The 12,987-nt window shown below is 41.4% G+C and overlaps 1 protein-coding gene across 4 annotated transcripts in view; it reads right to left on the bottom strand.

The window, feature by feature from the left end:
• The window catches only part of SYNJ1 (synaptojanin 1), a 61,200-nt gene that overhangs the window by 5,783 nt on the left and 42,430 nt on the right, over positions 1-12,987 (bottom strand). For all 4 annotated transcript variants that reach the window (XM_063305425.1, XM_063305427.1, XM_063305426.1 and 1 more), the window contains 2 exons: positions 7,096-7,213; positions 4,696-4,904 (listed from right to left, as the gene is read on the bottom strand). In XM_063305425.1, the coding sequence (XP_063161495.1) occupies positions 4,696-4,904; positions 7,096-7,213 (327 nt within the window). The remainder of the gene's footprint in view (positions 1-4,695; positions 4,905-7,095; positions 7,214-12,987) is intronic.

Here is a 12,987-nt window from a genome sequence, read left to right as displayed (position 1 = left end):
ACCTCAGACTGGGCTGAAGGTTCACCTTCCAACACAACAATCCTAAGCGCACAGCCAAGACAACACAGGAATGGCTTAGGGACAACTCTGTGAATGTCCTAGAGTGGCCCAGCCAGAGCCCTGACTTGAACCCTATTGAACATCTCTGGAGAGACCTGAAAATGGCTGTCCACCGATGGTCCTCATCCAACCTGATTGAGCTTGAGAGGATTTGCAAAGAAGAATGGCAGAAAATCTCCCAATCCAGGTGTGCAAAGCTTGTCGTGTCATACTGAAAAAGACTTGAGGCTGTAATTGCTGCCAAAGGTGCTTCAAGAAAGTACTGAGTAAAGGGTCTGAATACTTACGTACATGTGATATTTCAGTTTTTCCTTTTTAATAAATTTACAGACATTTCTAAAATTCGGTTTTCACTTTGTCATTATGGGATGTTGTTGTTTATTCGTTTAGTCGCTTCCGACTCTTCGTGACTTCATGGACCAGCCCACGCCAGAGCTTCCTGTCGGTCGTCAACACCCCCAGCTCCCCCAGGGATGAGTCCGTCACCTCTAGAATATCATCCATCCATCTTGCCCTTGGTCGACCCCTCTTCCTTTTGCCTTCCACTCTCCCTAGCATCAGCATCTTCTCCAGGGTGTCCTGTCTTCTCATGATGTGGCCAAAGTATTTCAGTTTTGCCTTTAATATCATTCCCTCAAGTGAGCAGTCTGGCTTTATTTCCTGGAGGATGGACTGGTTGGATCTTCTTGCAGTCCAAGGCACTCTCAGAATTTTCCTCCAACACCACAGTTCAAAAGCATCGATCTTCCTTCGCTCAGCCTTCCTTATGGTCCAGCTCTCGCAGCCATATGTTACTACAGGGAACACCATTGCTTTAACTATGCGGGCCTTTGTTGTCAGTGTGATGTCTCTGCTCTTAACTATTTTATCGAGATTTGTCATTGCTCTTCTTCCAAGGATTAAGCGTCTTCTGATTTCCTGACTGCAGTCAGCATCTGCAGTAATCTTTGCACCTAGGAATACAAAGTCTTTCACTGCTTCTACATTTTCTCCCTCTATTTGCCAGTTATCAATCAAGCTGGTTGCCATAATCTTGGTTTTTTTGAGGTTTAGCTGCAAACCAGCTTTTGCACTTTCTTCTTTCACCTTCATCATAAGGCTCCTCAGTTCCTCTTCGCTTTCAGCCATCAAAGTGGTATCATCTGCATATCTGAGATTGTTAATGTTTCTTCCAGAGATTTTAACTCCAGCCTTGGATTCCTCAAGGCCAGCTTGTCGCATGATGTGTTCTGCATACAAGTTGAATAGGTAGGGTGAGAGTATACAGCCCTGCCGTACTCCTTTCCCAATCTTAAACCAGTCTGTTGTTCCGTGGTCTGTTCTTACTGTTGCTACTTGGTCGTTATACAGATTCTTCAGGAGGCAGACAAGATGACTTGGTATCCCCATACCGCTAAGAACTTGCCACAATTTGTTATGGTCCACACAGTCAAAGGCTTTAGAATAGTCAATAAAACAGAAATAGATGTTTTTCTGAAACTCCCTGGCTTTTTCCATTATCCAGCGGATATTGGCAATTTGGTCTCTAGTTCCTCTGCCTTTTCTAAACCCAGCTTGTACATCTGGCAATTCTCGCTCCATGAACTGCTGAAGTCTACCTTGCAGGATCTTGAGCATTACCTTACTGGCATGTGAAATGAGTGCCACTGTTCGATAGTTTGAACATTCTTTAGTGTTTCCCTTTTTCGGTATGGGGATATAAGTTGATTTTTTCCAGTCTGATGGCCATTCTTGTGTTTTCCAAATTTGCTGGCATATAGCATGCATTACCTTGACAGCATCATCTTGCAAGATTTTGAACAGTTCAGCTGGGATGCCGTCGTCTCCTGTTGCCTTGTTATTAGCAATGCTTCTTAAGGCCCACTCAACCTCACTCTTCAGGATGTCTGGCTCTAGCTCACCGACCACACCGTCAAAGCTATCCCTGATATTGTTATCCTTCCTATACAGGTTTTCTGTATATTCTTGCCACCTTTTCTTGATCTCTTCTTCTTCTGTTAGGTCCTTGCCATCTTTGTTTTTGATCATACCCATTTTTGCCTGGAATTTACCTCCAATGTTTCTAATTTTCTGGAAGAGGTCTCTTGTCCTTCCTATTCTATTGTCTTCTTCCACTTCCGCGCATTGCTTGTTTAAAAATAATTCCTTATCTCTTCTGGCTAACCTCTGGAATTTTGCATTTAATTGGGCATATCTCCCCCTATCACTGTTGCCTTTTGCTTTCCTTCTTTCTTGGGCTACTTCTAGTGTCTCAGCAGACAGCCATTTTGCCTTCTTGGTTTTCTCTTTCTTTGGGATGTATTTTGTTGCCGTCTCCTGAACAATGCTGCCAACTTCTGTCCAGAGTTCTTCCGGGACCCTATCTACTAAGTCCAGTCCCTTAAATCTATTCTTCACCTCCACTGCATATTCCTTAGGAATATTAGTGAGCTCATATCTAGCTGATCTGTGGGTCTTCCCTAATCTCTTTAGTCTGATCCTAAATTGTGCAAGAAGAAGTTCGTGATCGGAACTACAGTCAGCTCCAGGCCTTGTTTTTACCGACTGTACAGATGTCCGCCACCTTTGGCTGCAAAGGATGTAATCAATCTGATTTCGGTGTTGTCCATCTGGTGAAGTCCATGTATAAAGCCGTCTCTTAGGTTGTTGGAAGAGAGTGTTTGTTATGCAGAGTGAATTGTCTTGGCAAAATTCTATCAGCCTGTGTCCTGCTTCGTTTTGTTCTCCCAGGCCATACTTACCTGTAATTCGAGGTGTCATTTGACTGCCCACCTTAGCATTCCAGTCTCCCGTGATGAAAATAACATCTCTTTTAGGCGTGTTGTCCAGTAGGTGCTGCAGATCCTCATAGAACTGCTCTACTTCAGCTTCTTCAGCATTTGTGGTTGGGGCGTATATTTGGATCACTGTGATGTTAGATGGCTTGCCCTGAATTCGAATTGAGATCATTCTATCGTTTTTTGGGTTGTATCCAAGCACTGCTTTAGCCACTTTACTATTAATTATGAAGGCTACTCCATTTCTTCTGTGGTCCTCTTGTCCGCAGTAGAAGATCTGGTGGTCATTTGATGTGAAGTGGCCCATTCCAGTCCATTTCAGTTCACTGACGCCCAGAATGTCTATCTTTAATCTTGACATCTCACCAATAACCACATCCAATTTGCCCTGGCTCATAGATCTTACATTCCAGGTTCCGATGGTGTGTTGATCCTTAGAACATCGGATTCGCCGTTCACCACCAGCACCGTCGGCCGCTAGCCGTCCTTTCGGCTTTGAGCTAGCTGCGTCATCACGTCTGGGGCTAGTTGAGCTCATCCTCTGTTCCTCCCCAGTAGCATTTTGACCATCTTCCGACCTGGGGGTCTCATCTTCCGATGGTATACCGACATATCTCTGGTTGTACTGATCCATTTAGTTTTCCCGGCAAGAATACTGAGGTGGGTTGCCATTACCTTCCTCAGGGATCGCATTTAGTCTGACCTCTCTGTCATGACCTTCCCGTCTTGGGTGGCCCTTCACGGTTTAGCTCATGGCATCATTGAGGTGCTCAAGCTCCAGCACCACGACAAGGTAACGATCCTTTGCTGAAGCATTATGGGATACTGAGTGTAGATTAATGAGAAAAAAAAGTGAATTTGAACTATTGTAGTATCAGGCTGCAACATAACAAAACTGAAAAAAGTGAAGGGGGTCTAAATACTTTCCGAATGCACTGTAGATCAAGTACCAATCATACTGTAGATTATGGGACTGCGAGATTATGGATAATTCTAAAGGGTTCACAATATTTCTCTTGCTATTCTATTTTCTGAAGCCAAATTAATAAAGGTATTACTTTCCTCATTTGCTTCACAGCTTCACAATAGCACACTGCATGGACTATTGCTAACATACATCAAAATTAGGACAGGTTAAAATTCATCCAATTAGAAGAGTTTTTTTTAAGTGAGTTTTCTAAAAAACAGACCATAAATTATAATCTACATTTTTGAAAGTTATTTTTTAGCTTTTAAAACTAGGCAATTAAAATTTTCAGACTTGTGGCTATATACTTCAGACTGTAGAACTGAAAATCTGTATTTTTCCACCAGGCTGATCTTTAATTGTAATAAATTGAAATTGAATTTATTTGTCCACGTTTTTCAGTCTTAACTTCAATGAAAAGATTATCCTCTTTATTTTGTTATTCTGATGTTGCAAGTTTTATTCTGTATTAATTTCAGTGTTTGCATTTTTCTGCTCTTTGGAAGTTTAAATATTTTTCTGCAAACTGTTCAGGGAACAATTTGCAGAAAAAAGAACCTTTCAAGTAATTACAATTCTGGCACAAATTTTGACTATGATGAAGATAAACCTAACTAATGTCCAATATACTGAATCCAATATAATTCTAATGTAATGCATTAATTCCCCACTTGAGTTATGCCTATGCTTCCTAATTACAAAGATTAGGAAGCAATAAAAGGGTTCAGCCACCTTAATTTTGGCTTGAATGGATTTAAGCCTAGGTTGGCAATTTATGGGTTGTCCAGCTGTCTACACTGAGTACAGCAGTATTTTTGAGTGGAGAAATGTAGAAACAGCAGTAGATAAGCTGCACGAAAACAAAATGTTAAAAAGATATTCTGTACATACTTGCTTCTGTGTTGGAATGTTGTCAGAAGGCAAACTTTGGGATGATTTGCTGCGTGGGGGAGGCTGTGGTGGTGCTTCCAGGTTTGGTGGAGAAGCTGTTTGAGACGTTGCTGTCATAGGTATAAGTGGCTCCTGCATCTTTACGACAGAGGTGGGATGAACAGGAACAGCGGCTTGTGGTTTAAGTGGTTCAGGAAGCATAGGGGACCCTATAAATACATTCAATTATTTTCTTAGTTCCAACACCAAAATGTATTGAGAGCACTGAGTGGCTAAAAAGCAGTAGGAATTAGCATCTTTAAAATGTAAAATGATACTTAGGGAAATATATACATACAAAATCTAAATAGCTGTTTATATTCTCAGATTCTTGCAGTATTCTAATAGAATTTTGGACTTCTTGTTTCCTGAAGACACAACAGTATACTATCAAAACTGTTTTTGAAATTCTCTGCAATTTCAAAACAGTTTGCTATAAAGTTAGGAAACAGCTTCATGTGAACATGTGTAGAATCTCTTGGATCACATAATTATTTTCAGATTTCTTTAGATCACGAGTCAAGATTCTTACATATTTTAATTTCTTATACATTCATAGCAATTTTCTTATATAAAAAATATGTTTGACTCACCTATATATATGCCATTCTTTTTGAATAAGAAAATGATTCACCTTAAGCAACAACACTGATATCCCTATTTCCTGTTCCACCATTTTTCTGAGCCCTTGTTAATCAAAATTATTATACCCCTAACAGATGTTGAGTTTCCACTTACATATTCTTGACCAGCATAAGGTCAAGGAATAGTTTAAACTACACATTTGGGTAGATATCTGTCTCTTTGTGGAGGGATATCTAAAGTGTTTTATGTTTCACAAAAGTAATAAAAATGTCATGTTTCGCTAGAACTCAAAAAATATATATATAGGCATATATTTCCATAGGCAAAGGAAAATAATTTAGAAGTCTGAAAAGAAATCAAAGAACTTTAAAAGAAAAACAAGAGAAAAAAACACATATTTCTAACGTAAGAAAAAGTAAAAAAAGAATTAAAAACAAAAGCCAAAGAAAAACAAGAAGGATGTGTAGAACAAAATCTGAAAAAAAACAACAACCCTCTATCATGCCTCCAGGATGGGGTGTACTGAAGTCATAGTATAGGAACTCCACCCTCAAACCAGTTCAGTTTAACATCCCTACCCTACCCCACAGAAATATTAAAATGGTACTAAAAACATTACAATTCTTTAAATTCAGATGATCCTGCAGCTGGATAATTATTATTTTTTTTGGTACCCATATCCAGGGATTTAGGAAAAAAGCCGGGTGAAAAATAATTCCTTTTTGTTTTATCTGCAGACTAGTGGGACACAGTCACTCCTGGTCAACCAAAGAACAAGGAACTGCTATTCCTTGAGCAGCATTTTAGAAGAAAATACAGGATCTTATGAATAAATAAATACACACTTTTCCTAGCCTTCTTTACCTCGATAATTCACACTTGCTCTAGTTTGGAACCAACCCCTAGAAGCTTTGTACTTTAGTTAACACACAATTTCTTTGTAATACATGAGAAAAATACTAATTTCTGAGCAGTTTTGTGCCATTCTGTCTCAAAACTTGATTTTTTGTAAAGCCCCACTCAATAGGAAACAGTGAAGAAAAGCTGAAGTCTTGCTTAACACTGTACATAAGCATTACAAATAGTTCCAATTTTTAATAAATTGCATTACTACTACAATCAATTTTAATCTGCCACAGTGCATTTTCCTTAAAAGCTCCTAGCACAAGGAAACTGAATAATAATAGAGACTGATATTACCATCTCAGCCATCGTCCAGTGTTTTGTTACATGCATATTAGAATGATGGACTTTATTTGCTTGCACTGAAAAAGTAATTTTTAAAACGCTTTTCAAATATTTAGAAACTCGGAAAATTATCAATATTTAAAGGATATCTGAACTAGAAATACTATGAACTACCATTTTTTCTCCTATTTTTTTGTTTTGTATAGACATACCACTGTCCAATGAAGGCTATACCAAAAATCCTGGATTTAAGAATTGTTTTACATAAGGCAGTAAATATTTTATACTACAATACTTCAAAAAAAAAAATTGGGAACTTCCTTTTCTAAATCATGGCTAAGACTGTTTGTTTATTAAAAACACTGAAAAAACAGTAGCAATTCTTTCTTATAGATCAGAAAAGCAGAGCATGCTTCACAATCTTGTCTTCCAGGTGAGCTAAGTATTAACTCTCTTTAAAAATGAAAACTGGGTATTTAAGAATTATGTTTCATCCAAGGGATGGCACCTGTATTCCCTTGACTGAACGTATAACACTCCTATGTAGAATAGTTACATTAAAAGAAGAAAAATAAATCATATACTCACCAATCTTACCTGTTGCAAATTCTGGTGGCTTAGGGTGGAGTTCAGGCATATGCTTTCCTATAGAGGGATGCACATGACTTAGTGGTGCACTAATAACTCCAGCTCGGGGAGGAACAGTCTGCAATGCAAGTACAGACTTTTAATTATGTCTATAATTTGAACTGCTTTGTTTCAAACAGGGCTGGCAGAAATCCCTGAAGCCAGCCTTTACTAGCCTAGGGTCCTGCAGACTTATTGGGCTTCAGTTCCCATAATCTTACAGACTGACAGCCTGGAAGATGCCCAACTCATGTGGAGGCTGCCAAGTTAGGGATGGCTGCTTCAGTTACTGCTTGGCATTCTAGCAATTAATCATTCTTTTGTTTTTATTCGTTTAGTCGCTTCCGACTCTTCGTGACTTCATGGACCAGCCCATGCCAGAGCTTCTTGTCAGTCGTCAACACCCCCAGCTCCCCCAGGGACAAGTCCGTCACCTCTAGAATATCATCCATCCACCTTGCCCTTGGTCGGCCCCTCGTCCTTTTGCCCTCCACTCTTCCTAGCATCAGCATCTTCTCCAGGGTGTCCTGTCTTCTCATTATGTGGCCAAAGTATTTCAGTTTTGCCTTTAATATCATTCCCTCAAGTGAACAGTCTGGCTTTATTTCCTGGAGGATGGACTGGTTTGATCTTCTTGCAGTCCAAGGCACTCTCAGAATTTTCCTCCAACACAACAGTTCAAAAGCATCTATCTTCCTTTGCTCAGCCTTCCTTATGGTCCAGCTCTCGCAGCCATATGTTACTACGGGGAACACCATTGCTTTAACTATGCGGACCTTTGTTGTCAGTGTGATGTCTCTGCTCTTATTTTATCGAGATTGGTCATTGCTCTTCTCCCAAGGATTAAGCGTCTTCTGATTTCCTGACTGCAGTCAGCATCTGCAGTAATCTTCGCACCTAGAAATACAAAGTCTTTCACTGCTTCTACATTTTCTCCATTTGCCAGTTATCAATCAAGCTGGTTCCCATAATCTTGGTTTTTTTGAGGTTTAGCTGCAAGCCAGCTTTTGCACTTTCTTCTTTCACCTTCATCATAAGGCTCCTCAGTTCCTCTTCGCTTTCAGCCATCAAAGTGGTACCATCTGCATATCTGAGATTGTTAATGTTTCCTCCAGCGATTTTAACTCCAGCCTTGAATTCCTCAAGCCCAGCATGTCGCATGATGTGTTCTGCGTACAAGTTGAATAGGTAGGGTGAGAGTATACAGCCCTGCCGTACTCCTTTCCCAATCTTAAACCAGTCCGTTGTTCCGTGGTCTGTTCTTACCGTTGCTACTTGGTCGTTATACAGATTCTTCAGGAGGCATACAAGATGACTTGGTATCCCCATACCACTAAGAACTTGCCACAATTTGTTATGGTCCACACAGTCAAAGGCTTTAGAATAGTCAATAAAACAGAAATAGATGTTTTTCTGAAACTCCCTGGCTTTTTCCATTATCCAGCGGATATTGGCAATTTGGTCCCTAGTTCCTCTGCCTTTTCTAAACCCAGCTTGTACATCTGGCAATTCTCGCTCCATGAATTGCTGAAGTCTACCGTGCAGGATCTTGAGCATTACCTTACTGGCATGTGAAATGAGTGCCACTGTTCGATAGTTTCAACGTTCTTTAGTGTTTCCCTGTTTTGGTATGGGGATATAAGTTGATTTTTTCCAATCTGATGGCCATTCTTGTGTTTTCCAAATTTGCCGGCATATAGCATGCATTACCTTGACAGCATCATCTTGCAAGATTTAGAACAGTTCAGCTGGGATGTCGTCGTCTCCTGCTGCCTTGTTATTAGCAATGCTTCTTAAGGCCCATTCAACCTCACTCTTCAGGATGTCTGGCTCTAGCTCCCTGACCACACCGTCAAAGCTATCCCCGATATTGTTATCCTTCCTATACAGGTCTTCTGTATATTCTTGCCACCTTTTCTTGATTCTTCTTCTTCTGTTAGGTCCTTGCCATCTTTGTTTTTGATCATACCCATTTTGGCCTGGAATTTACCTCCGATGTTTCTAATTTTCTGGAATGTTTCTAATTTTCTAATTTCCTTCCTATTCTATTGTCTTCTTCCACTTCCGCGCATTGCTTGTTTAAAAGTAATTCCTTATCTCTTCTGGCTAACCTCTGGAATTTTGCCTTTAATTGGGCATATCTTCCCCTATCACTGTTGCCTTTTGCTTTCCTTCTTTCTTGGGCTACTACTAGTGTCTCAGCAGACAGCCATTTTGCCTTCTTGGTTTTCTCTTTCTTTGGCATGTATTTTGTTGCCGCCTCCTGAACTATGTTGCGAACTTCTGTCCAGAGTTCTTCCAGGACCCTATCTACTAAGTCCAGTCCCTTAAATTGATTCTTCACCTTCACTGCATATTCCTTAGGAATATTAGTGAGCTCATATCTAGCTGATCTGTGGGTCTTCCCTAGTCTCTTTAGTTTGATCCTAAATTGTGCAATAAGAAGTTCGTGATCTGAACTACAGTCAGCTCCAGGTCTTGTTTTTACCGACTGTACAGATGTCTGCCACCTTTGGCTGCAAAGGATGTAGTCAATCTGATTTTGGTGTTGTCCATCTGGGGAAGTCCATGTATAAAGCCGTCTCTTAGGTTGTTGGAAGAGAGTGTTTGTTATGCAGAGTGAGTTGTCTTGGCAAAATTCTATCAGCCTATGTCCTGCTTCGTTTTGTTCTCCCAGGCCATGCTTACCTGTAATTCCAGGTGTCATTTGACTGCCCACCTTAGCGTTCCAGTCTCCCATGATGAAATAACATCTCTTTTAGGCGTGTTGTCCAGTAGGTGCTGCAGATCCTCATAGAACTGCTCTACTTCAGCTTCTTCAGCATCTGTGGTTGGGGCGTATATTTGGATCACTGTGATGTTAGATGGCTTGCCCTGAATTCGAATTGAGATCATTCTATCGTTTTTTGGATTGTATCCAAGCACTGCTTCAGCCACTTTACTATTAATTATGAAGGCTACTCCATTTCTTCTGTGGTCCTCTTGTCCACAGTAGTAGATCTGGTGGTCATTTGATGTGAAGTGGCCCATTTCAGTCCATTTCAGTTCACTGATGCCCAAAATGTTTATCTTTAATCTTGACATCTCACCAATAACCACATCCAATTTGCCCTGGCTCATAGATCTTACATTCCAGGTTCTAATGGTGTGTTGATCCGTAGAACATCGGATTCGCCGTTCACCACCAGCACCGTCGGCCGCTAGCCGTCCTTTCGGCTTTGAGCTAGCTGCATCATCACGTCTGGGGCTAGTTGAACTCATCCTCTGTTCCTCCCCAGTAGCATTTTGACCATCTTCCGACCTGGGGGTCTCATCTTCCGATGGTAGACCGACATATCTCTGTTGTACTGATCCATTGAGTTTTCACGGCAAGAATACTGGGGTGGGTTGCCATTACCTTCCCCAGGGATCGCATTTAGTCTGATCTCTCTGTCATGACCTTCCCGTCTTGGGTGGCCCTTCACGGTTTAGCTCATGGCATCATTGAGATGCTCAAGCTCCAGCACCACGACAAGGTAACGATCCTTTGCTGAAGATTAATCATTCTAGCAATTAATAAAAGCTTTACATTCTTAAATGTAAAAATAAGTACATGTCCAGATCTCATGACTGCAGAGCAGAAACTGTATGCACAATGTTAACCACAATGTTAATAGGATGTTAACCAGCATGAATGCAATGTAGTGGTTAAGGTGTCAGAATGGCACTGGGAAGACCCCAATTCAAGTGAGCCTTCAGCCACAGATGCTGACTGGGTGACTCTCAGTCTAGCCTACCTCACAGGTGGTTGTTGTGGGTTAAAACAAGACTACGTATACTGCCTTCAGTGCCTGAACCAGAGGGGGGCTATGATTCAAATAAATAAATAAATAAATTTTCCATACTAGTTCAAATCATTCCTTTAAGCTTAATTTAACATGTATGTTCATTTTGAATAATGGATTTTGTCCTAGTTTCAAAAAAAAATTGGCGGGATAGGTCTATTTTTCTTGCAGAAGGAGTTCTTTTTATGATATTTTTGACAGCTGCTCAGATCCTTTGTCTGAGCCCCACTAGGGAGACCAGACCAGAAAACCAACTCCACAAGCACAAGCTTCTTGGCAGCAGCAGTCCCAAACTGGATTCTCAACTCACAAACAAGCAATTATAAATTGCTCATTACCCCCACAATATGCCCAAATTACCCCCTTTTCATTCACAGTTTAAGAACCTCTGTCCTAGGCCATACAACCCAACTACGTTTCCCCCCCTAATATTTCCAACTTCAGCCTTCCAGTCTCCAACCATAAGCAGCATATCTTGCTTGCATGTTTTGTCAATTTCAAATTTAACTTAATGATAAAACTCCTCAACCACCTTTTCTTCTGTATCAGTGGCTGAAGCATAAACTTGGATAGTCATCATATTAAAGTATTATCCCTTAAGTCTGATACATTCGGTCATGGATTGTATTGTATCCTAAAATGCTTGCTTAATGACTATTCGTTTAACAATGGTTTGGAGATACAACGGGGCTAAAAAAAGTTACTTATGACCTGTCCTTGAAGTTTTGACCATTGCACCACCCCCGCAGTCATGTGATTGTTGATTTGGGTGCTTGGCAACTGGCTCACATTTATGACCATTTGCAGCATCCCGCAGTCATGCAATTTGTGACCTTCCCGGCTGGCTTCTGACATGAAAAATCATTTGGAAACAATTGATTTGCTTTACAACCATTGCAATTTGCTTTATGACCAAGGTGACTTGTTTTATGACTGTCACAAAATGGTTGTAAAATTGGGTCCTGTCCTGTTCAGACTATGAGACAGCCAGGCAGAATTAGTATTAAATTCTTTATTTAAAAATAACTATTTACAACAATGAAAGTCCTCAGAATAGATTAGAGAGTGCGGATCAATCAAGTCCACCCAGGCAGTGGAGGATAACAAGGCAAGGCTGCAGACTCAGAAGTAGGAGGAGATCATGGCAAGACAGCAAGGCAGAACTCAGCTAATCCTCTCAATGAGGTGGCAAGACCCGGTGTAGCTAGCTGCGTGGCAAGGAAGAGGCTTGAGGCATGAGTGTCGGGCATGGAGGCTAGACTAGGCTTGACAACAGAGGCTAGGCAAGGCTTGACTGGAGCATCAAGGCAAGGCTCAGATCTGGAGAAAAGGCAGGACTTGGCTGGAGCGTCAAGGTGAGGCTCGGATCTGGAGACAAGGCAGGACATGGCTGGAGCATCTAGGTGAGGCTCGGATCTGGAGATAAGGCAGGACTTGGCTAGAACGGCAAGGCAAGGCTTGGAACAGGAAGCAAGGCTGGACTTGGCTGGAGCGACAAGACAAGGCTCGACTGGAGTGACGTGTGAAGGAAACAGGACCGTGATGGCAGGAGGAGCTGGCTTTGATCCCGCGTTGGCTACAGGCGAGGCTCCTGACTCTGGTAAGGATTCTTCCGCAGATGCTGTGAGCTCAAAGGATCAGTTGTGTCTGGCAGCTGGCTCTTGGCACGTGTGCCTTTTTAAGCTATCCTTTCCATGCCATTTTTCCTCTGCAGCCAATCAGGCTGCCTTTTGCTTTGCGCACTTCTCTGCTCTTCTCTCTCGAGCGTTGATTGGAGGATTCAAACCTCCCTCCGATGTTTGTCCAATCAGGGTCTCCAATTTCTCCTGCTCTGCTGAGTCACTCCTGGTTTCTATTTCCCCAATTCCCTCCGGATAAGTTTCGTTTTCCCCTTCTGGCTCAAGGTAAGTTTCGTTTTCAGAGTCAGGATGAGACTCAAACTTCACAGGTCCAGTCATGTGGTGCCTCACTTAATGGCCGCATTGCTTAGTGACCAAAATTCTGGTCCCCATTGTGGTCGTTAAGCAAG

The sequence above is a fragment of the Candoia aspera genome, chromosome 5 (genome assembly GCF_035149785.1).
Source record: "Candoia aspera isolate rCanAsp1 chromosome 5, rCanAsp1.hap2, whole genome shotgun sequence".
Classification (NCBI taxonomy): Eukaryota; Metazoa; Chordata; class Lepidosauria; order Squamata; family Boidae; genus Candoia; species Candoia aspera.
This window is presented reverse-complemented; position numbering and strand designations above follow the sequence as displayed.